Source organism: Sporothrix brasiliensis (assembly GCF_000820605.1).
Source record: "Sporothrix brasiliensis 5110 chromosome Unknown Cont20, whole genome shotgun sequence".
Lineage (NCBI taxonomy): Eukaryota > Fungi > Ascomycota > Sordariomycetes > Ophiostomatales > Ophiostomataceae > Sporothrix > Sporothrix brasiliensis.
In genome coordinates, this window is record NW_024467139.1 from 2,937,166 (window position 1) to 2,957,411 (window position 20,246).

General features: G+C 59.6%; 7 protein-coding genes across 7 annotated transcripts; 1 reads left to right on the forward strand and 6 right to left on the reverse strand.

Annotated features, from left to right (window-relative positions):
* Positions 1 to 277: 277 nt before the first annotated feature.
* On the reverse strand, positions 278 to 1,160 carry SPBR_07692 (uncharacterized protein; the record flags this gene model as incomplete). The annotated part of the gene is made up of 2 exons (XM_040765946.1): positions 278 to 990; positions 1,091 to 1,160. The coding sequence occupies 2 exons, from the start codon at positions 1,158 to 1,160 to the stop codon at positions 278 to 280; spliced, it is 783 nt and encodes a 260-aa protein (XP_040616794.1).
* An 863-nt stretch (positions 1,161 to 2,023) lies between these two features.
* Positions 2,024 to 3,739, reverse strand: SPBR_07020 (carotenoid cleavage dioxygenase; the record flags this gene model as incomplete). The annotated part of the gene is made up of 1 exon (XM_040765275.1): positions 2,024 to 3,739. The coding sequence occupies one exon, from the start codon at positions 3,737 to 3,739 to the stop codon at positions 2,024 to 2,026; it is 1,716 nt and encodes a 571-aa protein (XP_040616795.1).
* Positions 3,740 to 4,201: 462 nt separating this feature from the next.
* SPBR_07542 (uncharacterized protein) lies at positions 4,202 to 5,263 on the reverse strand (the record flags this gene model as incomplete). The annotated part of the gene is made up of 1 exon (XM_040765796.1): positions 4,202 to 5,263. The coding sequence occupies one exon, from the start codon at positions 5,261 to 5,263 to the stop codon at positions 4,202 to 4,204; it is 1,062 nt and encodes a 353-aa protein (XP_040616796.1).
* A 975-nt stretch (positions 5,264 to 6,238) lies between these two features.
* SPBR_06447 (importin subunit beta-4) lies at positions 6,239 to 9,838 on the reverse strand (the record flags this gene model as incomplete). The annotated part of the gene is made up of 3 exons (XM_040764703.1): positions 6,239 to 7,118; positions 7,362 to 9,711; positions 9,793 to 9,838. 3 exons carry the CDS (start codon positions 9,836 to 9,838, stop codon positions 6,239 to 6,241), a joined length of 3,276 nt encoding a protein of 1,091 aa, XP_040616797.1.
* A 1,354-nt stretch (positions 9,839 to 11,192) lies between these two features.
* On the forward strand, positions 11,193 to 12,041 carry SPBR_07727 (uncharacterized protein; the record flags this gene model as incomplete). Its single annotated transcript, XM_040765981.1, has 1 exon — positions 11,193 to 12,041. The coding sequence occupies one exon, from the start codon at positions 11,193 to 11,195 to the stop codon at positions 12,039 to 12,041; it is 849 nt and encodes a 282-aa protein (XP_040616798.1).
* A 1,378-nt stretch (positions 12,042 to 13,419) lies between these two features.
* Positions 13,420 to 14,643, reverse strand: SPBR_07388 (uncharacterized protein; the record flags this gene model as incomplete). The annotated part of the gene is made up of 2 exons (XM_040765642.1): positions 13,420 to 14,358; positions 14,590 to 14,643. 2 exons carry the CDS (start codon positions 14,641 to 14,643, stop codon positions 13,420 to 13,422), a joined length of 993 nt encoding a protein of 330 aa, XP_040616799.1.
* A 403-nt stretch (positions 14,644 to 15,046) lies between these two features.
* Positions 15,047 to 18,400, reverse strand: SPBR_06475 (uncharacterized protein; the record flags this gene model as incomplete). The annotated part of the gene is made up of 1 exon (XM_040764731.1): positions 15,047 to 18,400. One exon carries the CDS (start codon positions 18,398 to 18,400, stop codon positions 15,047 to 15,049), a length of 3,354 nt encoding a protein of 1,117 aa, XP_040616800.1.
* Between the last annotated feature and the right edge of the window lie 1,846 nt (positions 18,401 to 20,246).

Below are 20,246 nucleotides of genomic sequence, written 5' to 3' on the forward strand. Positions count from 1 at the left end.
AGAATACAGCCGAGTGAACGGACTTTGCAACTCAATGAACGATATGCATACAGACAACGTAAATCATGAGTAGTCACGGTGTGTATTCATGAGGGTCCTAATGCTCTCTCTGTTCACCCCATGCTTTCAAGCACACAAATCACGACAATATAACCAATCACACAAGACGCTTCGATCTTTGCTACTCGTCAAATTGCATGACTAATGACTATGTACAGCTGCATCATCGTCCATACACATCGTCATGCCGCCCATTGTTTGCCACATCGACCCCATCTTACCCCACAAGCTTCAGGGCCGGCAGCGCGTCCTTGGCGTCGCCGCCGTACAGCGGCGCCTGCATGTCGACGTCGCTGACCTGCTCGCCCGTGATGGGGTGCGTGTAGTGGAACGGCACGACGCGGCAGTCGGGCCACAGCATGCGCTGGTCGGCGGCGACGAGCTGGTCGGGGCCCAGGGGGTCCTCGGGGAACACCTTGGTGGGGAAGGGCACGAAGCCGGCCACCTTGTAGCCCCAGCCGTGCTCGACGTCGCCGTGCCAGAAGGGGAAGTAGCGCAGGTGCAAAATCTTCCAGACGCCCTTCTCCTTGATGTACTCGTTCTCGTAGATGCCGCCCTCGAACCACTGCGTGAACCCGCGCGGGTGCCGGTCGGCCTGGCTGATGTGCACGCCGGCCTGCATCAGCGAGCGGAAGCGGCCCGCGGCGCGCGGCTGGCCGTCGGCCGCGTCGTAGGTGACGTCGACGATGCCCTGCATCTGCGGGTGGTCGAGCAGAAAGCCGTGGACGGGGCCGTTGCGGCCGCCCACAAAGAAGCCGCCAAAGCGCTTGAGGTACAGCCGCCGGACGCCCTCCTTGCGCAGGTAGCGGCCGCCGAGGAACTGCACATACGTGTCCTCGTTCTCGGCAAACAGCTCTGCGACCTCCTTGTACAGGCACTTGTCCAGGTAGTAGCCGTAGGTGTACTGCAGCCGGCGGATTTGTTCCTGGTCTGGGTGTGTTAGTGGGCAGCAGAGAGGGCTGGATATGCAGTGTGTGACGCGACGACAGCGACGACAGCGACAGCGACGACAAACGCCAAGGGGACGTACCATCCAGCGTAATCACCTGCTTCTGCAGGGCCGCGACCGTCTGCTTGAGCTGAGCGACTTCGTCGGCCATTGTGTGAGAGGTGTGTATATGAATGGGAAAGAATGAGATGAGTGATGCAAAGTGAGTGAAAGAGTGGGAGTTCCTGCTGAATGAACAAGTAGAGCGTCGTCTGCCTCGCGACTCGTATTTATCCTCCGAGTATGGCTCGTCGCTGGCATAGGCAAGTCTACCCAATAGGCTCCTCACGCACACGCATCGATACAGGCGTACGAGACTGGAGATGATGCGCAGGATCCTGGCGAGCAAAGCCAACGTCTGCAGAAAACAGGCGGCCGGCGGTAGGTCACCTTTTGCGGGGACAATGCGGAGTGATCTGGCAGGCCGTCTTGGCTGTAGGGCAACCTGCCTATTCCAGATGTGGTAAAAGAACAATAACACGCCGTGGGCAACGGGTGCAGACACAGAGACTTCAGTTCGGCGTGATGGTCCCGAGAGGATGGTTTCTGTCTAGGAACAATGAAGTCCACTGTCGCTTACACGCTACGAGCTCCTGCCGCAGCAGTCAGATGCACTAGCGGTTAGCGGGTCGCGGCGCTTCCCACCCCTGAAGCACCGAGGACCTTCCCCGCACGTCGTGCTTTTGCGGGGGCAGGCGCGATGCTGGCGTCCACTCGTCGGTCGTTTGCTGCAATCACAGTCCACACAGTCCATCCGACGACGCCCGTCGTGCCGTGACCCGACACTCACAAGACGAAACAGCACGTTGGGAGGCAAGGCAGGCGACGGAAAGATGCAGGTATGTACGGTATACAGGAACAGAGTACATTTTGACGTAACAAAAAACAAACAAAGCCATACTCTGGCATTCGAGCCGCACCGGAGGACGGACACTATCTACTCCGACCTCGACTCCGTTCTCTGCCTGACACCCCCTACGCTCCATTGGTTCCGCTGCCATTGCGCGCGTCCTTCTCCTGCAGAGCCACCTGCCAGGGCAGCGGTGCCGTGGCCACCTGGACCGGCCCCAGGTCGCCGTCGGGCGCCCGGCGCTTGGCCCAGCGCTCAATCTCGTCCTGCGCGACAAAGTTGCCGTGCAGGCCCAGGCGCATCTGGATGGGCAGGTGCACGGCCGCCAGCGGGCCCTGGGCGATGTGGAGGGCGTCAAAGATGAGAATGTCGTTGCGGAGGACGTCCAGGTGGTTGAGCAGCAGCAGCAGGTAGCCGTCGCCCTCGGCCGTCGACCCGGGCCGCGGCACAAACACGGGCTCCTGGAACGTGCACGTCGGCCCGGCAAACCACTCGTCGCGGACGGCCTTGCCACCGCTCCCGTCCAACGAGTCCCAATCGTAGTGGCCCAGCACATTAAACAGCCCGCCCGCCGGCGGGCCGCACTTGGCAAAGTCGTATGGCCGCGTCGGGTCGATCTGCAGCTGCCAGAAATGGCGGTACTTTTTCGTGACGAAGCGGTCGTCGATGCGCGAGAACTCGCCGTTGGTGCCGTACTGGCGCGCCGGCTGGACGTACGAGCCGGACGGCAGCGCTGGGTCGAGCACCCAGCGCACCGTGTCGGACTGCAGCTGCGGCCGCCGCGGCGGCTTGCCAGACGCCGCCGCCTCGGCCGCCTCCTCGGGCGACGGCCACCAGAAGAAGACGTTGCCGTCGGCCACCGTCAGGTCCACAACGACGTGGCCGTCCTCGTTCTCGTAGGCGCCCGCGACGTGCCCGTGGAAGGCGTTGCTGGACCGCAGCCACACAATGTCCTGCAGGCGGCCGCCCTTGCGCGGCGCCAGCCCGTAGTACTGGTCCTCGCTGGGGTCCCAGGCCCAGTGGTTGCCGCCGGCGGCGATGCGCGCCTTGTCGGCCTTGAGCGGCGTCAGCGGCAGCACCAGGTAGTTGGGCGTGAGGGCGGCGTCGTGGATCATGCCGCAGTACGGCGCCTCGTACCACGACTCGTCCGTCTTGGCGCCCGTCGCCGCGTCAAACGTCCACACCACGAGCGCCGTCGACGCGTCGTGCCCGTCGCCGCCCGCCTCGTACGCAAACGCCACCATGTCACCCGTCGCCGGGTCGAACTTGGGGTGCGCCGTGAAGCACGGCGCCTGTACCTGGCCCTCAAAGTCGTAGCGGCCCAGCGTCGCCAGCGTCACCGGGTCCAGCGCAAACGGCGGGCCGTCCTCCTTGGACGCCAGCATCGCGCCCCGCCAAAAGGTAATGTTCGTGTTGGACACGGTGCGGATCACGCCGCGCACCGCCTCGCTGTCCGTGTACGGGTTGCGGTACCGCCCAAACAGCGCCTTGCGGTGCTGCGTCTCCGCGCGGTACCGGTCCGTCTGCACGTAGCGCTGCTTGGCGTCGACGTGCCCGTCGGCAAACTGGAACGCCGTCACCGCGCCGTCGCCGCTAAAGTGCACGTCGTCCTCAAACACCGGCGGGAACCGCGGGTCCGGCTGGATGCGGTAGAACGTCCCGCGGATGTCGTGCGGGATCGTCCCCGTCGTCTCCAGCTGGAACACGTCGCCCTCGATGTGCGTCGGCTTCAGCCCGCCCTGGAAGTACGGCGTGCCCGGGTACTTGGTCTGCTCGCCGACTTTGCGGCCGTCGACGTACGCCGGCTGCACCTCGGGGAAGAGGGAATATGCGTGGGCCATGGTCGTTGGGGCTGCGAGTTGTGTGGATAGTATTGGGCGAGACTGTGAGCTATTCAAAAGTGGCAGCAAGAGCCAATTTCCTTAAATAGAACAATAGCCACTTACACGAGCAAAGGACAATCTAGGCACATCCATTGCAGGGATCGGGGCAATCAACCCGACTAATAGAATCTGGGGTTCGCAACCACGGGGTAATAAATGAGTCGACGGTGATGTATGGACAGTATTTCAGCTTTTTTATCTTTTATTTTATTCAATTTTAGTACCTTGCTTATGCAATACGAACGTGTTTCTTTGCTCTGCCGGGCACCGACCCCTAACCCCCGACCTCCGACCAACTTCGATACACTCCTCATCGCATTCCCACCTGGATGGCTTTCGTTTCCTTTGATGTATGCTGCCGGTTGCCATCCTCCATCCTCTGGCCGAAGCCCTCCATCTTCGAATACCCGCCTCCCCCGCTCAGTCCTTAATCTTCAACACCGCCTTGCCAAAGTTCTTCCCCTCCAGCATCCCCACAAACCCGTCCGCCGCCTTGTCGATGCCCTCCGTCACGCTCAGCTTGCTCTTGAAACTGCCCTCGTGCAGCCACTGCTGCACGTTCTTTTGGTGCTCCGCCGCGTACTTGGGCCCAAAGTTGGCGTCGCCCACGAGCATCCCCTGCACCAGGATCCGCTTCTGCACGAACCGGAACAGGTCCTTGATGCCGCCCTTTTGGCCCTGCGGCTTGTTGTAGTCCGAAATCGTCCCGCACACCGCCACGCGCCCGTGCACCTTGATGTTTTGCAGCGCCGCCTCCATGTGGTCGCCGCCCACGTTGTCAAAGTAAATGTCGATGCCGTCCGGCGCCAGCCGCTTGACCGCGTCCGCGGGCGCCTCCTTCTTGTAGTTGAACCCGGCGTCGTAGCCCAGCTCCCGGACGACAAAGTCCAGCTTCTCGTCCGAGCCCACCGACCCAATCACCCGCAGGCCCAGCCGCTTCGCAATCTGCCCCACCATCTGGCCCACGGCGCCCGCCGCCGAGCTCACAAACAGCGTCTCGCCCTTTTTCGGTCTGGTAATCTCGTAGAGGCCCGAGTACGCCGTCAGGCCAGGCATGCCCAGCGGGCCCAAGAAGTGGCCCAGGTCCAGCCCAAACGGGTTGTCGACGATGCGCACGCCGGGCAGGCCCCGATTGGCCGGCACGTCCGCGGGGAGGGCCACGTACTGCGCAATGGGCACGTACGCGAGCACCAGCGTGCCCTCGGGCAGCTTGGGGTTGTCCGACTTGATGACGCGCGCCACGCCGTCGTTGGTAATGGGCGTGCCGAGCTCAAACGCCGGCGTGTACGACGGGATCGACGGGTCGCGCAGCTTGCCGCGCAGGTACGGGTCGTAGGACACCCAGAGCACCTCGACGACCATGCCACCGGCCGGCGGCGGCGCGTCCAGGTCAAACGGCCTGTCCTCGACGACAAGGTCCTGGCCCGCGACCGGAGCGCCCTTGGGGATGCGCTTGTAGATGAGTGTCTTGTTCGCGACCATCGTGGGCGTGTTGGCTGTTGGAGACGTGGCTGTGTCGTAGAGCTGTTTTCGAAGATCGAGACACAATAAACTGTCGAGAAACTGAAATCCAGTCAAATGTTCGACAAACACGATCAGACCGTTCCCGCCCCCGTGTCCTTGTATTATATATATACCACCTTCGTCGCGGAGAGCTCAGAGACGCGAGGGCCCACCAACGGCAAGGCGGGCGCTGGCCATCCAGCCACGATTAATCAACACGCATGACGTTATCGACCATGGCCGCCGCTTTGTGCCTTTTCGTCTTTCGCCTTCCACGCCGCTTCTCGTAGACGGACGCGGGCGGCTCGTCGATGATTAATCAGCGGTGCCGATTGGTGCAAAAGCACACCACGGCGCTACCCCTCTCCCACGAAGCTAAGGATTCAAAGGATGAAGCATGCAGGATGCCAGTCCCGGCGCGAACAAAACTTAAAAGTAGAATAATATATTTGGGGGGACCAATAGGGAGGGAATGGAAAGCATGTTTAATTCTGTAAAACGCTGCCGTGCTATGGTGTGTGGTGTGATTGACGTGTGAGAAGCATATGGATGTGGAATGGTCTGCGTGCGACGGAGTGGTCTAAAAGCAAAGCTGGTATATAGAAAGACAAATCAAGAGGACAAATCGAAACGGCAGATGAAAGACGACAAATCAGACGACAAATCAGACAAAAAAAGTGAAAATAGGGGATAAAGGGCGACACGTGCAAGAGTCACCTTGTCCACCGTAGTACCATCCTAGCATAAACGTCGTCAAATGGAAAGGCATTAACATGAGGAATGACTTGACTGTGCTGCTCCGGTTGCTGCAGGGTCCTCCTCTTGAATATGTTCATGGAAATAAAAATAAAAACTTTTCTGTACCCTGGGTTCTTCATTATGTCGTCGTCAAGCGCAAAAATAAAACAACATCATCATCAACAACAACATCAACAAAAACAACACAATCTGCTTCTAGTTGACCTTGGCCACAATCTGCTGCACGAGGGCGCGCGTCTCGTCGTCCAGCTGCTCCTCCGGCGCGCCCAGCACCTGCTGGAACACGGGCCGCAGCTGCGGCGTCAGCTGCTGCACTGTCGGCTCGCCGTGCTCGTACAGGTGGAAGAGGCACGTGTAGATGTTCTTGTTCTCCTCGTAGTCCTCCTTGAGCGGCAGGCGCGCCACGACGGCGGGCAGGTAGTCGGGGATCGACACCTGGTCCGGGTGCGCCGTGATCAGGCGGCACAGCGCGCCGGCCGCGTTGTCGTACATGCGGTGGCCCGTGTCGTCCATGGCCAGCAGGCGCTCGAGCTTCTCGAGGAGCGTCGGGTAGGCGGCCAGGTACGTCTTGCTGTCCGTGGAGCTGGCGACCAGCTGGCCCGCGGCGAAGGCGGCGTTGCTCTTGGTCTCGAGGTCCTCGTCGCTGAGGCGGTGCACAATGAGCTTGAGCAGGGGCGTCGTGTACGGCGTGACGGTGGCGCCCATAGCGCCGGCGCAGCTGGCAATGGTGCCGACGGCCGCCGAGCGCTCGTACGACTCGTTGGAGCTGGCAATCTTGGTGATGGGCTTCTCAAAGATCTTCCACAGCTCGCCAAAGGCAGAGCCAATGGCCGTGGCCAGGGCCATGACGACGTCCAGCGCGGTCTCGACCACGAGCCAGTCGTACTCGGAGCTCTCCTCGGCGGTCTGCGCATCCTCCTCGTCACCGACGTCCTGCTGGCAGGGGTGCGAGCGGGTGATGATCTGCCCGAGAACCGACACAATCTCCTGGACGGCGTTCTCCTGGGCCAGGATGGCGGGGCCGCAGGTCTCGAGGGTGGCGGCCACGTTGCGGTTGACGTCCGTAACGACATCACTACTCTGTTAGCAAGCGTCGGATGAAAAACAAAAAGGAAGAAAAAGACAATAAACCCGATTCAAAACGGCAAGTTCCAAAGTAATGGCATCGATCAGACAGGTAGATTAGACGTTTTCGCAGCATTCGCATGTAATGCGTCTGAGTGAGCTGGGTATAACGCAAGGTGATCATCATATCGTGCCGGGGGGGACAGGTGGAATCGCAAAGAAACAGTCAAGTATGCAAAGCGCAGGAACGTACCGCTCAGCTTCGTCGGTCCACAGGTCGAGCGTCGGGCGCACGACCATCTCGGCCAGCTTGGTCAGCAGCGGCGTGGGCGCCGCCTTGGGCGGGAAGCCCGGCTGCCACTTGGTGCCCGTCGACTCCTCTGTCAGCTGCCACACGCGCGCGTACGAGCGCCACAGCATGCCGACGGCCGCCTTGCGCACGCCGCCGTAGTGGTGCTCGGTCAGGTCGACGGCCGCGCTCACAGCCTTCTCCAAATACTCCTGCATCTCCTCCTCGCCGCAGGCGTTCGAGATGATGTCGCCCAGCACCTCGATGGCGACCTCCTTCTCCTCGGCTTCGCTGTCAATGTTGGCCCAGTCGTCGTCATCGTCGTCGTCGTCGTCGTCGTCGCTGTCGCCCATGAGGTCCGACTCGTCGAGGTCTTCGGCATTGAGATCCTCAATCTTGACCTTCTTGCCGCCGACCAGCACGTTGCCCGAGACACCGCCGGCGGCGATGATGGCCTTCTCCTCGTCGGTCAGGTTGATGACGGTGTCGTCGCTCTCGCCGTCGAGGGCGTCCAGCAGGGCCTTGAGCACGCCCGGCAGGAACGGCTTGAAGTCACGGCCGTAGACCTTGGCGAGCGAGGCCCAGAAGATGAAGCTGCTCTCGCGGAGCCGGTCGTCCTCGAGGGTCAGGCCCTCCTCGCTGGCCTTCATGAGGTCGACGACGTACGGCTGGAACAGCTTGGAGCCGACGGCGACGGCGATGCGGCCGATGGAGTCGAGCACGGCGCTGCGCAGCTGCAGCTCGAGCTCCTCGCCCTTGATGGTCACGTAGCTGCCGAGGGCCTGCATGCTCTTCTCAAAGTAGGGCGCAAAGTCCTGCTCGAGCGGCTCGGCAATGGCGCCGAGGGCGCTGGCGGCGGCAATCTTGACGCGCAGGTCCGGGTGGCCAAACAGCTGGCCAATGGGCTCGATCAGCTGCAGGGCGTACTGCTTCATGGTCTCGCCCTTGAGGCCGTTGGAGACGGCATCAAAAGCCGTGCAGGCGGCGCGGATCACCTGGCTGTTCTTCTTGGTCTCCTCCGGGTTGGCGGACGGGACCATGGAGGCCTGCAGGTTCTTGAGGATGGCCGTCATGATGGCCTCGTGCTCGACGGCAATGGACTCGGGCATCTCCTCGGCCAGGCCGGTGAGGCCGACCAGCGAGGCGTGGCGCACGGTCTCGTCCGGGTCGTTGAGCAGCTGGACGACGACGGGCAGGATGGACTTGAGCTGGGTGTTGACAAAGTCGGGGGCGCCCTCAGCGCAGTTGCCGAGGGCCAGGATCGCGGCCTTGCGCAGCGCCGGGTCGGCGGACGAGGCGTACTTGGGGAACTCGTCCAGCAGGGGCACGAGGACCTGGCGAGGCGGCAGGGAGCTGGCGAGGGCGTCGAGCAGGCTCAGGGCCAGGTGGCCGGGGGTCTCCTCGTCGATGGACTCGTCGTCGCCGATCTCGGTCAGGATCTCCATGCTCTTGACGACGAGGTGGGCGGCCATGTCGCGCATGGCCTGGATCTTGAGGCGGCGGTAGTGGACGGTCTGGGTCAGGTACGACATGGCCTGCACGCGGACGTCGTCGTCGGCGTCCTTGTTGGCGGACAGGTCGATCATGAACTGGACGAGGCTCTTGAGGTGGACGCCGACAAAGGCCGGGCTGAAGACGAGGAACTGCTGCAGGACGTCGAAGACGGCCTGGATCTTGTCGTCGTCGCTGGCGTCGACGGCGTTCTTGAGCACGAGGCCCATCTGGGGCACGAGGTCGCGCACGGCCGCCACGGCCGCCTCGTCCTCGTCCTCATCGGCCTCGATCAGCACCAGCAGGGCACCGACGGACAGCACGGTGTTGACCTGGACGTCGGCGCTGGCGGGGTCCTTGATGAGCTGGGCAAAGAGGCCGAGCAGCTTCTGGACGTGGTCCTTGTAGATGACGGGGTTGGCCTCGAGGGTCGAATATATTATGTAGGAGCCGATCTCGCGCTGGGCGGGCTCGTTGCTCGTGGCCAGGGTGAAGAGGGCGGGCAGCAGCTCGGGCCACTCGCCGTCGTCAAAGTCAAAGGTGGCAATGGCGGCGACGAGGTGGGCGTCCGAGTGGCGGCACTTGGCATGCTGCTCCTGGAGGGTCGCATCCAGGAGGTGCTTGCGGACGGCGGTCTTCTGGTCGGCCGAGGGCGACTTCCAGTGACGCGGCACGAGGCGGGCGGCCTGGACGGCGGCCTGCTGGCGGACGGTCACATCGCTGTGGGTGCAGACGATCTCGATGAGGGCGAGCAGCGACTCGGGGTGCGCATAGTAGTTCTTTTGGAGCTCGGCCGTGATGGCCTTGATTCGTGTCGTGTCGGCTGGGAGGAGTTAGTTGGGTGGGAAAAGTGCGCAAGGATGGCGAACAAAGACAACGGGAGGGTGAAAAGGGTGAGACATACGGACCTGGCTCTCCTGGAGCAGACTGGCAAGTTTCTGGCTGTCCATTGTGGCTGTTGGGGGACGAGACACAAGATGATGAACAGGAGAAACAAGAGAAAGGGGGAGAGAAAAGAAGGGAACGAAAGGAGAAGAAAAGAACAGCAATCGAGGAGCAGAAAAGGAGGAGCAGAAAAAGAACAGCCGACGAAAAGGAGGGTAAGAGAGGGGACAAGAAAAATAAGTCGCTGCAGGGCAACGGCGGCGACCGTGGGTGGGTGGTGGTGGTCCCTGAGGGAAGCGAAAAAAAAGAAAAATATGGGTTGAATAAATTCTGCCGTGCAAAAAGAGGAGCCCAAAAAAAATCGAAATTAAGGGTGCCGATAAGATAAGGAGGATGTACCTGACCAACCAACGGCCGCGGCCCCACAGCATGCAACTACCCCCTCACCAGGACAGCAACTCGGCGGGGTACCTGTGGCTGGTGTTGGTAGTGTGGCTTGCACGTACACATTCGCGTCGAGAAAGACGGCAGGAACGATAAACAAGACAATGGTGAAAGGGAAAGCGCGGGACTCGGGTGACAAGGAAAGAGCGAGACATGCTATGACATGGCCACATAGCGATTCTCACTGTCTAATGCTCGGCTGCTCATACTTCAACACGAAACGCTTTCAACACGCAACTGGCCAGTCTCACGTCTCGCTGTCTGCCACCTCGGGCCTGAGATTGGGGCAGCCCGACACCGTCGACTTTCAGCCGCGTGCCAAGTCTTTTTCCTTGGCCGCACTTGAGCCAGCCAACAACAAAGGCAGACAAGCGGACTGACACACAGGAGGGCAAGCGGACAGGCGGCCGAGGCCTGCATCATGTGGATGGAGCGATGCGGGCCATGTCCTTTGTCAGGCGCGGAGCAACTGGCTCGGCAGGCTTGGACTGCGGCGGGTGTGTTGCACGGCGCTCAGTAAGACTGCCATGGACTAGACAATGACCCGAGGGTGGACGTGTTTCGTGTTGTTTGTCGTGTGTCTTGCTTTTCGTGAGGAGGGCACAGTAGACGGCCTGTGACACTATCTGCATGCTCAGCCTCTTGTGTAGCCTATGCGTGCTGCTCATATGCGCACATACGTACAGTGTACGACATGTGTAGTGTGCTGCAGTAGGATCTGAAAGCTAGTTTCGTCCTCGCTGCATGGCAGGCTGACTTTTGTGTTGCAATGTTTGGATTGCTGGACACTGCTATATAGGACATATCCGCCCCTGGGTCGAAGTTGTAGTTTCTCTGGGGAGAAATGGTGATTTATGGTTTGAAGGTTTGAAAATTTGATATATGTAAGTATACTATTTTACGCTTTCTTTTTTTTTAAAAAAAAAGGAAACAGAAACAAAGTAAGGACAGAACTTTTGACCTCCACGAAACGATATGGTGATCCCTCCCTTCCATCGTCGCCAAATCGGCGTCAGCAGCAGCAACCCATTTTCGCATGGAAACGGCTTCCCAGGAAGCGGCGGCAACGACAACGGCGGAAGCAGTGGTGGAGCGAGTACTGGCACAAACACCGGGACGGGAAATGGGAGTGGCAGCGGCAGCGGGGGTGACGGCGGAGGCAACAGTGGAGGCACCAGTGGAAGCACCAGTGGAAGTGGTACTTCGGGCAGCGGCGGTACTTTGACCAGCGGAGGCGGCACGGCCACAACTGGAGGCAGCAGCGACACGTTGGGCGGTGGCTACGACAGCGGCCGCGGGCCCGGAAATGGCCTTGGAAGCGGCTACGGCCCCGGAATGTCCGGCCTCGGCTCCAACGCCATTGCCGGCATTGCCGTCGGGTCTGTGCTCGCCTTTTTCCTCATTGCGGCTGTGCTCATCTGGCTATGCACGCGGCAGCGGCGTCGACAGCAGCTGCAGCAGAACCATGAGCAGCAAGTTCTTGCCAAGGCGATGCAAACCCATCGGCTGGATCACCATGGCGACGACGCAGCGGCCTTTGCCAAAGAAGCGAACGGCTCGCGCGTCCAGCTGCCGCAACCAGGACTGCCTACTCTTCCCGACGACCCCCCGGCCTACGAAGAGAGTCAGCAGCAGCAGAGTGTTCATGACGTTGGACATATTCCTTCTTTTGGCCAGAGCAACGCGGCCGACATCGAACGCGCCGTAGGATCCGTTTCGGACGGGTTTCGCCAGTACAGCCCACCGCCGCCAGTCAACGATGTCGGCAACAAAGGGAGTCTCGACATTCCGGAGAGAAGGCCAGAACATGGACAGCAGTTATAAGGGGGGATAATGAAAGGTAAGCTCTTGCTGTATTTTTGTGTTTTTATTTTTTGGCAGCCTGCTTTGTCTGCTTTTGTGACCGGTTTTGACAAAAGGCCTAGTATTCAAAAGATAACTCTGTCAAACGACACAGGCGACAACACCCACTAAAGTCGCCTTCCATCCCTCGAAAAGAATCTCAGACAACCTTACTACTACCTGTCGGACAGCCTGCGCCGTACGATATAACGGTGTGAGTGGTAGTGTATCAGTGCAGGACGGAAGATGCAGAGTTCCGTCGGCCGGTGTTGACCCTTGTGGACTGAATAGTGTGTATTGTGATTGGTCCAGGTCAACATACCGGTAGTTGTCAGCGAATGCACAACGACGACGACATCCTGACACAATATATGAGGCTGGGTGTGTCCTTTACTTTCATTGTAATTTTTCTGGAGCATGATGGCGAGTCATGCGTTCGTTAGCCGTCTGGTTACGCAGGCATTAATTTAGCATTTGGTATTCGTTTTATATCATGTTGTCTTGACCCTTCAAACTACACCGTCTCCCCAACACAATGTCCCCTCTTGCACCCGAACCAGCAGCACTAGCTGACAGACGCGACAATTGTCAAAACCGCTGGCTGAAGCGTTCAAAGGCGTCCGTGATGGCCCATCGTCCTCCACCCTGACCAGCACCACAAGTAAGCACAGGTTGGTAAGGTGCACTCAACAGCGCCATCAAAGCCACCCAGAACCAGGACACCGTCCTCAATCTTCGTTTCAGAGTGAACCCGAGCTCATGCACCCCTTTACCTTTGTCATGACCTTGTCTGAGTTACACTGTCCTCGTCTGGGTCGTACAGCCTGGACTGGTTAGTGAGAGCCGTGGTCGGCTCGGTAACGAACAGACATCCGTCTCGCTTGTCGACGTCGGCGGTAGCAAGGGCCACGCGCTCGAGGCCATTGCTGCTCAGGTCCCTGAATTCCCTTTGAACCACCGCTGCGCCCTCGAGAACTTGCCCGAGGTACCTGACCCTCGCTGATGCCGATCCCCAACTCTAAAAGGTCAAAAAGATCGCCACTGACCGCCACGAAGGACAACCCAACCTCTCCGGAAGCCTCCTCGTCAGACTTGTTCGTGACCTGTATGGGCGGCAAGCACCGCATTCTACGCAATTTTGAGTGTGCACCGCAATGAAGAAATCGATGCAGCAGCTGTCGAATGTATACCGCTGTGATTGTCCCCCCATACCGTGTTATTTTCCGATTCGTATCTGGTGTGTTAGCCATTTCCGCTCGTGCTATTTTAGTGTCAGCCTGCAAACGTCTGAACGAAGTTTATTTGTCATCGATGCGTGGCTAGTCGTTGTACGGCGTCCGTCTATCGTCACCCTGTCCGTCTATGCCATCCCCGGGTCAGCCAGCGCATACGACACCCGCGAGATCCCCTTGGACCGCGAAATCTTGGTCACCCGCGTCTCCCCGCAGAGGTCCGTCGAGTCCACGTGAGTGCCGCCGCACGGGTACACCTCGGCGCCCACGATCCGCACAATCCGCCACTTGTCCGTGGGCACTGCCGATGTCGTCGACGACGACGACAACGACGACGGTGCGGCCGGCTGCGGAATCAGCCGCTCCAGCCCGTTCTTGCGGAAATCCGCGGCGTCCCACCAGTCGATCTCGATGGGCATCGCTCGCGCAATGTACTCGGTGAGACGCGCCTGGATGGGGTCCTTCCAGTGGCCGTCAATCTTGCCGCGGAACTCGCACGACGCCGCGTCGGGGAAATGCGACGCCTTGAGCTCGTCGAAGCCCTCCACCTGCTGCTCGACGAGGTGGCGGACGGCCGCGCCGAGGACGTGGCCCGCTGTGTGCAGGCGCGAGTAGAGGATCCGCTTGGCGACGTCAATGGCCTGCGTGACGGGCGTGCCGGTCGCAAAACTGAAACTGCCATTGGTGTTGTCGGAGCCCGTCGTGAACCGGCCAAAGTGCAGCACCTGGCTGGGGTGGACGGCGTCGGTGCGTGCTGACAAGACGTCAAACACCACAGACGCCGGTGTGTGGACACCCCCGCCCTCGCCATCCGCCGCGGTCGTCGCCGTCATCGTTCCGACATCCGACGGCTGCCCGCCACCCTGCGGGTGGAAGATGGTAGCCTCGGTCACGACGGCATAGTAGGGCGTCTCTTGGCCGTCGGCTTCCTCCTGAAGGCCCTGCTTGAAGAGTGCCTTGTTGGCCGACGCCAGCGACGCAAACGGCAGTACGGCGACCACCGTCGTCGGCAGCGTGTAGCGCTTGGCGTCGTGATGGAACACGAGCTCCGTGCGGGCGGGTGCGGTCTGGTGAAGTCGTATTAGTTTAATGTGAGCGGAGTAGGCGGAGTAAACTTGGGTGTGCTACCATTGTGTCTGGAGATTGTCGTCTGCTCGCGTGCGCTGTCGAAATGCCGCGGGCGGCGTCCGGCGGTGTCAGAAAGTTGGAGGTTGACAAACACCGCGACACCGCCTCCGCACAGTGCCTCTGACAGCGTAATCTGGGTGGAGGATGCCCAGCAAAATTTAGCGACGTACGCCAAAATGCTCACAGGTCGGCGGCCGTATTGCCCGCATTAGGTAGGTCGGCATCGCATGGCGGCACGAAGAGAAAATGCGCAAATTATGCAGAGTACAACAAAAAACGAGCTGAATCCAAAATTGCACAGCGTGTTATATTAAAACTACAGTTATAAAAGTAGGGACATTCTTAAGCCAACCAGTTGACCTGAGAAGAGAATATTCAAAAATAAGACCGAGTACAAAACAAAAGAAATCGGTAGATCCAAAACCACAAAAGTAATAAAAAAACAGATCATCGCTGGCCATTAATACAGAGTGGTGCTTGGCTCCTCTTGGTTGTAAATGCTCTTTACATGAAGACAAAAGAAATTGGAGAGAAGGGGATCGAAGGGAAGGGGAAAAGGATAATTAATGTGACATGAAACAGGAGACAACGGTGGTCAAACGGCCGCCTATCGCCGCCTATCGCCGCCTATCCGTTGTGACCCCACCAGCCGGCCTCCATGCCGACGCGCGTACCACCGCCGACGGCGCTGATGCGCACAGCTCGCTTGTGCGGGAAGGGCAGAGGCGACTCGAGCGGCGAGTCTGGCCGCGGTATGCCCTGCTCGTCGTCGTCGGCGTGGCCATAGTAGCTGTGGTGGCTGTTGTTCTGCGCGAGGCTCTGCCTGCGGCCGTTGTAGTTGTTGTTGTTGTTGTTGTTGTTGTTGTTGCCAAAGGAGTTAAACGCCAGGTCCGCCGACGCGCCGACGTTTTGCACCGGGTAGCCGTCCTTCGTGGCGTCGACGCCCACTTCGTCGTCATTGACGACGTTCTCGTACTCGTCGTAGTCACTGAATTCGTCAATGTCGTCGTGCACAGTCGGCAGTGTCGGGCCGCGTGTCGGCTTTGCCACGCCAAGGTATTGCGGCTGGCGACCACGGGTTGGTGGGCGCTGGTTCTGTACGGAGGAGGCTGGCGGAGAAGCGGTTGCCGGCGGGTCGATGGGCGACTGGTCTACAGACGACTGGAAATCGAACGAGTCGTAGCTCTCGGCGCTGTCACTGGCGGCGCCGTCTCGTTTGTCTTCGTCTTCGTCTTCGTCTTCGGCTTCGTCGTCAAAGTTGAGGCAATCACTGAGGCGCGGGCTTGACCCGCCATCATGAATGTGCGTGTTCCGGGCAGCACTGCCGAAAACGTCTTCGGAGCGGTCGCTCGCTGGCGTGCTGTGGCTGCCACTACCACTGCCACTGCCACTGGTCGTGCCAGTCCCACTCCCACTGCTGTTGGACACCTTGCCGGACGCTCCCGAGCCCGACTCTACAGTCGAGGTTGGCTTGTTCATGTTCATGAGCACTCGGTCCAGGTCGGGGTTGGGAGTCGATCTGGCCGTCGGTGTCGGCGGCAGCTGGGCGGTCGGTGGCTTTGACCGGGGAGACAGAGGAATTGAGAGCGACAGGGCAGAGCTCGGCCGCAGAGAGTTGCGAATGCCGGTCGAAGGCGGCACGGGGAAGGTCGCGTCCTCGAACTGCATAGGAAAGTCGTTGAAGCTAATGGACGCGGCGCTCATTGATCGAGGCTGCGGCGAATGCAACTCGAGGACGGCATCAATGCTTCCTCGACGGATCTCGTGGACGGGCGTGGCTGGCTGCGATGCTGCAATTTCTTGCTCCTTGCTCTCGGCTGTTTTCTTTTCCTTATCCTTTTCCTTGCCCTCCTCCTCTTCAAACTCGGCGATGACCGACTCACGCATGCGAAGCCGCTTTTTGCGCAGGGCGGCGAGCAGCAGCTCCTCCTGGCGCGTGACGGCCATGAAGCGACCTGGTCCTGCTGAGGGGCTGCGGGCGCTAGAATCGGCCGGCAAATTGCCGTTAGCCGACTGAACTGAGCCCTGATCGCCATCGTAGACTGATGCGCGGTTGGATCGAATCATAAAGTCCATGCTTGTCGGTGACAGCGGTGGGGTCGGCTGGTCAGACGAGGACGTGCGGCTGCGCGCCTTGTCGGAATTGAAAGAGGCACCCTGTGCTGGAATGAGCGTGATGGCGCGGGCTTCGTGTACGGTGTAGTTGGCCGGGCCGACCGAATTGCCCGTCCGTGTTGATGCCATGGAAACGCGCGACGCGTGCGACTCGCGGGACGGAGACCGAATATCGCGGATGGAGGGTTTTGTGGTGCTGGTGGTCGATGCAGACGCTGAGCTAGCACGGGAGTAGGCTGTTGCGGACAGGACGGGGCCGGGCGACGGGCTCTCGTTGGGGTTGGGCACGGGCAAGAAGTGCACGGTGTTGTCGGACCGGCCGCTCGAGCGGTCTTTCTTCTTGCCGGACGACTGGCTGCGTGATGTCGTTGGGTGCTGGCTTTCTTGACCTTGAGCGCTTGGTGTGGTGTCTCGTTGCGACCGCGGCGAGGGCAGCGTGGAAGTGGAGGATGTCTTGGGGCGTGAATCGACCATGTCGTCCTCCGAGTCGGACGACAGAGACAGGACGCTTGTTTGCTTCAGGTCGATATCGAGCAAGCTCTGGGCAGTGCGTTTCGACGCTTTGGAAGTCCGCGTGTGTCGGCTGGAGATGCTGTCGGAACCGTCGTCCAAGGGGGTTTTGAGGGTAGGAAGATCGAGCGGGTCGTTGCCGCGCGCCGCCGCGACATCTACGTTGGCACCGTAGCCACCCAAGTAGGCCGAGATGTCCTTGTAGAGCGGTGTCTCCAGGGTGATCTGTGGCAGGTAGTTGCCGGCGCGCGCCTCTTCTTCCATCTTTTCTTGGTAAATCTGAGGCACAGTCTTGGGCGACATGGGCGACATGGGCGCGGCGCCGTCGCCTTCGCTATCGGTAGCAGGCACCTCGGACGATGACTCGGCGTCCTGCTCGGCAAAGACGTCGCGGAAGGTCATCTGTTCGTAGTGTGCATACAGGTTCTGGAGGCCGGCTGCTTCTTGTGTGGCGGAAGGAGTAGGGGGTGCAGGTGTTGTCGTTGTTAATCGTGGATTGGGTAGAGACTTTTTCCGCAGCACCTTTTGCTTGGGACTTGCCATGCCAGACAGGCCGTCGCGCATCGAGCCCTGTGTCACAGGTCGTACTTTGTGGTGGCTGCGGGTGCTGCTGTGCGGGTGGTTGAGGTAGTCCATTGGGGAAACGGACATGAAGGATGGAGAGCGCGTAACCATGTCAGGACTGAGGACCAGCCCTCGATCGGTGTTTAGGGTCATGGTGCTGGACGACTTGCGGTTGGTGAACATGCGGGAGAGGTCGAGCTTGGCCGGCTTCTTTTTGCGCCTTGACGCTTGCGAGAGGCTGCCGTCAATGTCGAGTAACGAGCTCGCCTTTGTAGGCAGACCCTTGGCCATGGCCGAATTCGACGTCTGTTGTGAGATGCCCAATGGAACTTTGGATTTGTCGTAGTATGAGACGATGGTGGAGCCGGACTGCTTGCGCCGAAGGCTTGAGGCGTCCGTGATGGAGCGGCCCTCGTGGCCGTACAAGTCGATGCTGATGTCGCCGTCAGCGAAGATCCGCGGCAGGACGCCCGACTCCTCGTCGAAGCCCGCGGACCGGCCGCCGCGAGGGCTGTCAACAACCGTGTCTTCGGTAAGGCTCGGCAGACCGCCATCATGAGTTTCGTCGTAGCTTATGGCACTCTCGGGCACGTTGATGCTGATGCTGGAGTGGGCGTTGGAGGCGGTGTCCCAGTGCCTGGCCGCATCGGATAGGGGCAATGAGGCGGCCGAGTCGACATTGATATGTGAGGAACCTAGGACTTTCTGGACCTTGGTGAGAGGCGGCGCCTTGGCAGCGACGGGCTCCTGTTTGCTCCTCCGGCCGGGGACCGGAAAACTGAAGCGAGGCATGGCAATGGTGCAAAAGCAAACGCAAACACAAGCGCAAAATCACGCGCAAAAGCAGAATCAGTCAAGGCTTGCTGCGAAAGTGAGAAGGTTGCGCAACAACTGTAATCACACCCCAAGCCCCCCTTACTCAGCAAAATGTGGAAGTTGAAGGAGAAGGGGGAGAAAATCCCAGCTTTATCGGCGCATGAGCGAAGCCATGTACACTGAGGCCGTCGCGAGAAGGGCAAATTTTGAAGTACCTTTCAAGGCGGTGCAGTCGTTGAGTCGCGAATAGGAAATTGAGCGGCCGAGCTTTCAGAGCTCAGTTTCAAGATGATTTGCTGCTTGGGAGATTTGACGGCGCGGTTGAAGGCGGTTCGTCGGTCGTCGGGTGATACGTCCTGGAGCTGCACTGTCTGATTGTCGGTCCGCCAGTCGATAGTGCACTGTATCCGTGACGGGCGGCCACAGTCAAGACGCCAAGTCAAATATCGGCTTGGGCTGGCAGTGTTTCGAGAGCGCGCAGGCCAGATAGACAATGGCGGCTATTCAGGCGAGGGTTGCGGCAAGAAGCGAGATACAGAGAAGACGGCCGCCTGCAGGAGCAGGAGATGAGAGGAGACGATGGTCGGCGGGAAAGGTTGCAGGACGAGACACAAGGCGTGTTGGATAACGAAATCTTCCGATGGCTGGTCCCCAGCTGCTTGGCTCTGGTGAGACGAGACAAATAATACCAAAGATGTGAACAGGAGATTAAATAAAAGCCCGAGACGCTGCCGTTGAAATGGATTCGCTTTCCCGATCCAGATGCAATCCGTGGAGTACTGGCAGTTGCTGATATGAATGTCTTGGTGAATGCCGCGCGGTTGGGAGTTGTGCGAGTTGTCTCATGAACTGTTGCCGAACGTCGGGAGGATGCGAGACAATATTCTTGGTCTGACAGCAGTGAGGATGGCGAGGAAGGGAGGGCAAGACAAAAAGCGCCCGGAGTCCCGAGACCGGTCTGTTCCAGCGAGGGTATAGAGGAGGACGAGAAACGGAAGAGGTGGTGGATTGGGGAGGAGAGAGCAAAAGGCGAGATGGAATGCAAGCAAAATTATGGTGAGATTTCGCACAAGAGGGAAAGAAAGGCAGGACCCCAGAGCGAGACGACGACTTGCAGACGGCCCAGCATGTGGATCTGACCGACGAGCAAAAGGAACCAAGCCGTGTGTCTTGTGGTGTGAGGGAAAGTTCAAAGAGGAGCCGACAACAGAGACGAGAGAGGGACTCCGCTGTTCCCTGCTTTTTTGCTGGTGGGATTTTTGCTTCTTTTCGATTAGCGTCAGGACCATGACAGGACAGGAGGGCCTTGAGAACAAGGGGAAAAAAAGAAAAGAAAAAAAGAACCGATCACAGAAGTGCGAACAGACCTAGAGGCCTAAAAAGAAGGTGTGAGCAGCCGATGTCCTCCAGTTCCCATCGGACGGTGCGTCCGTTGATTTGCTGGTGCGCCCGCTGACGATTTGTTCCATGGGGCCCGATGGAACGCCAGCGAGCGCAAAGAAAGACAAAAAAGAAAAGAAGAGCAGCGGCAAAAAAAAGAGCCAGACGGAAGCCGACCCACCGGCTGGCGACCACCACCACCAACACCACCACCACACTTACCCCTGTTCGTGGAGCAAACAATCCCTGTCGAAATGGCGCTAGCGCGGGCCAGCTGGACCTGGTCTTTTGCAATCTGCTGGCTTGGCTTGGGGGTGCGCTCGGGTGGAGAGGAAGAACGGCCGAGGGTGGATTTTGGTGTTGTTCGTGGTGAGAACGAAAAGAGGAGAGATCTAAGAGGCTGACGAGTGACAATTTTGCGTCACATTGACAATTGCGAGAG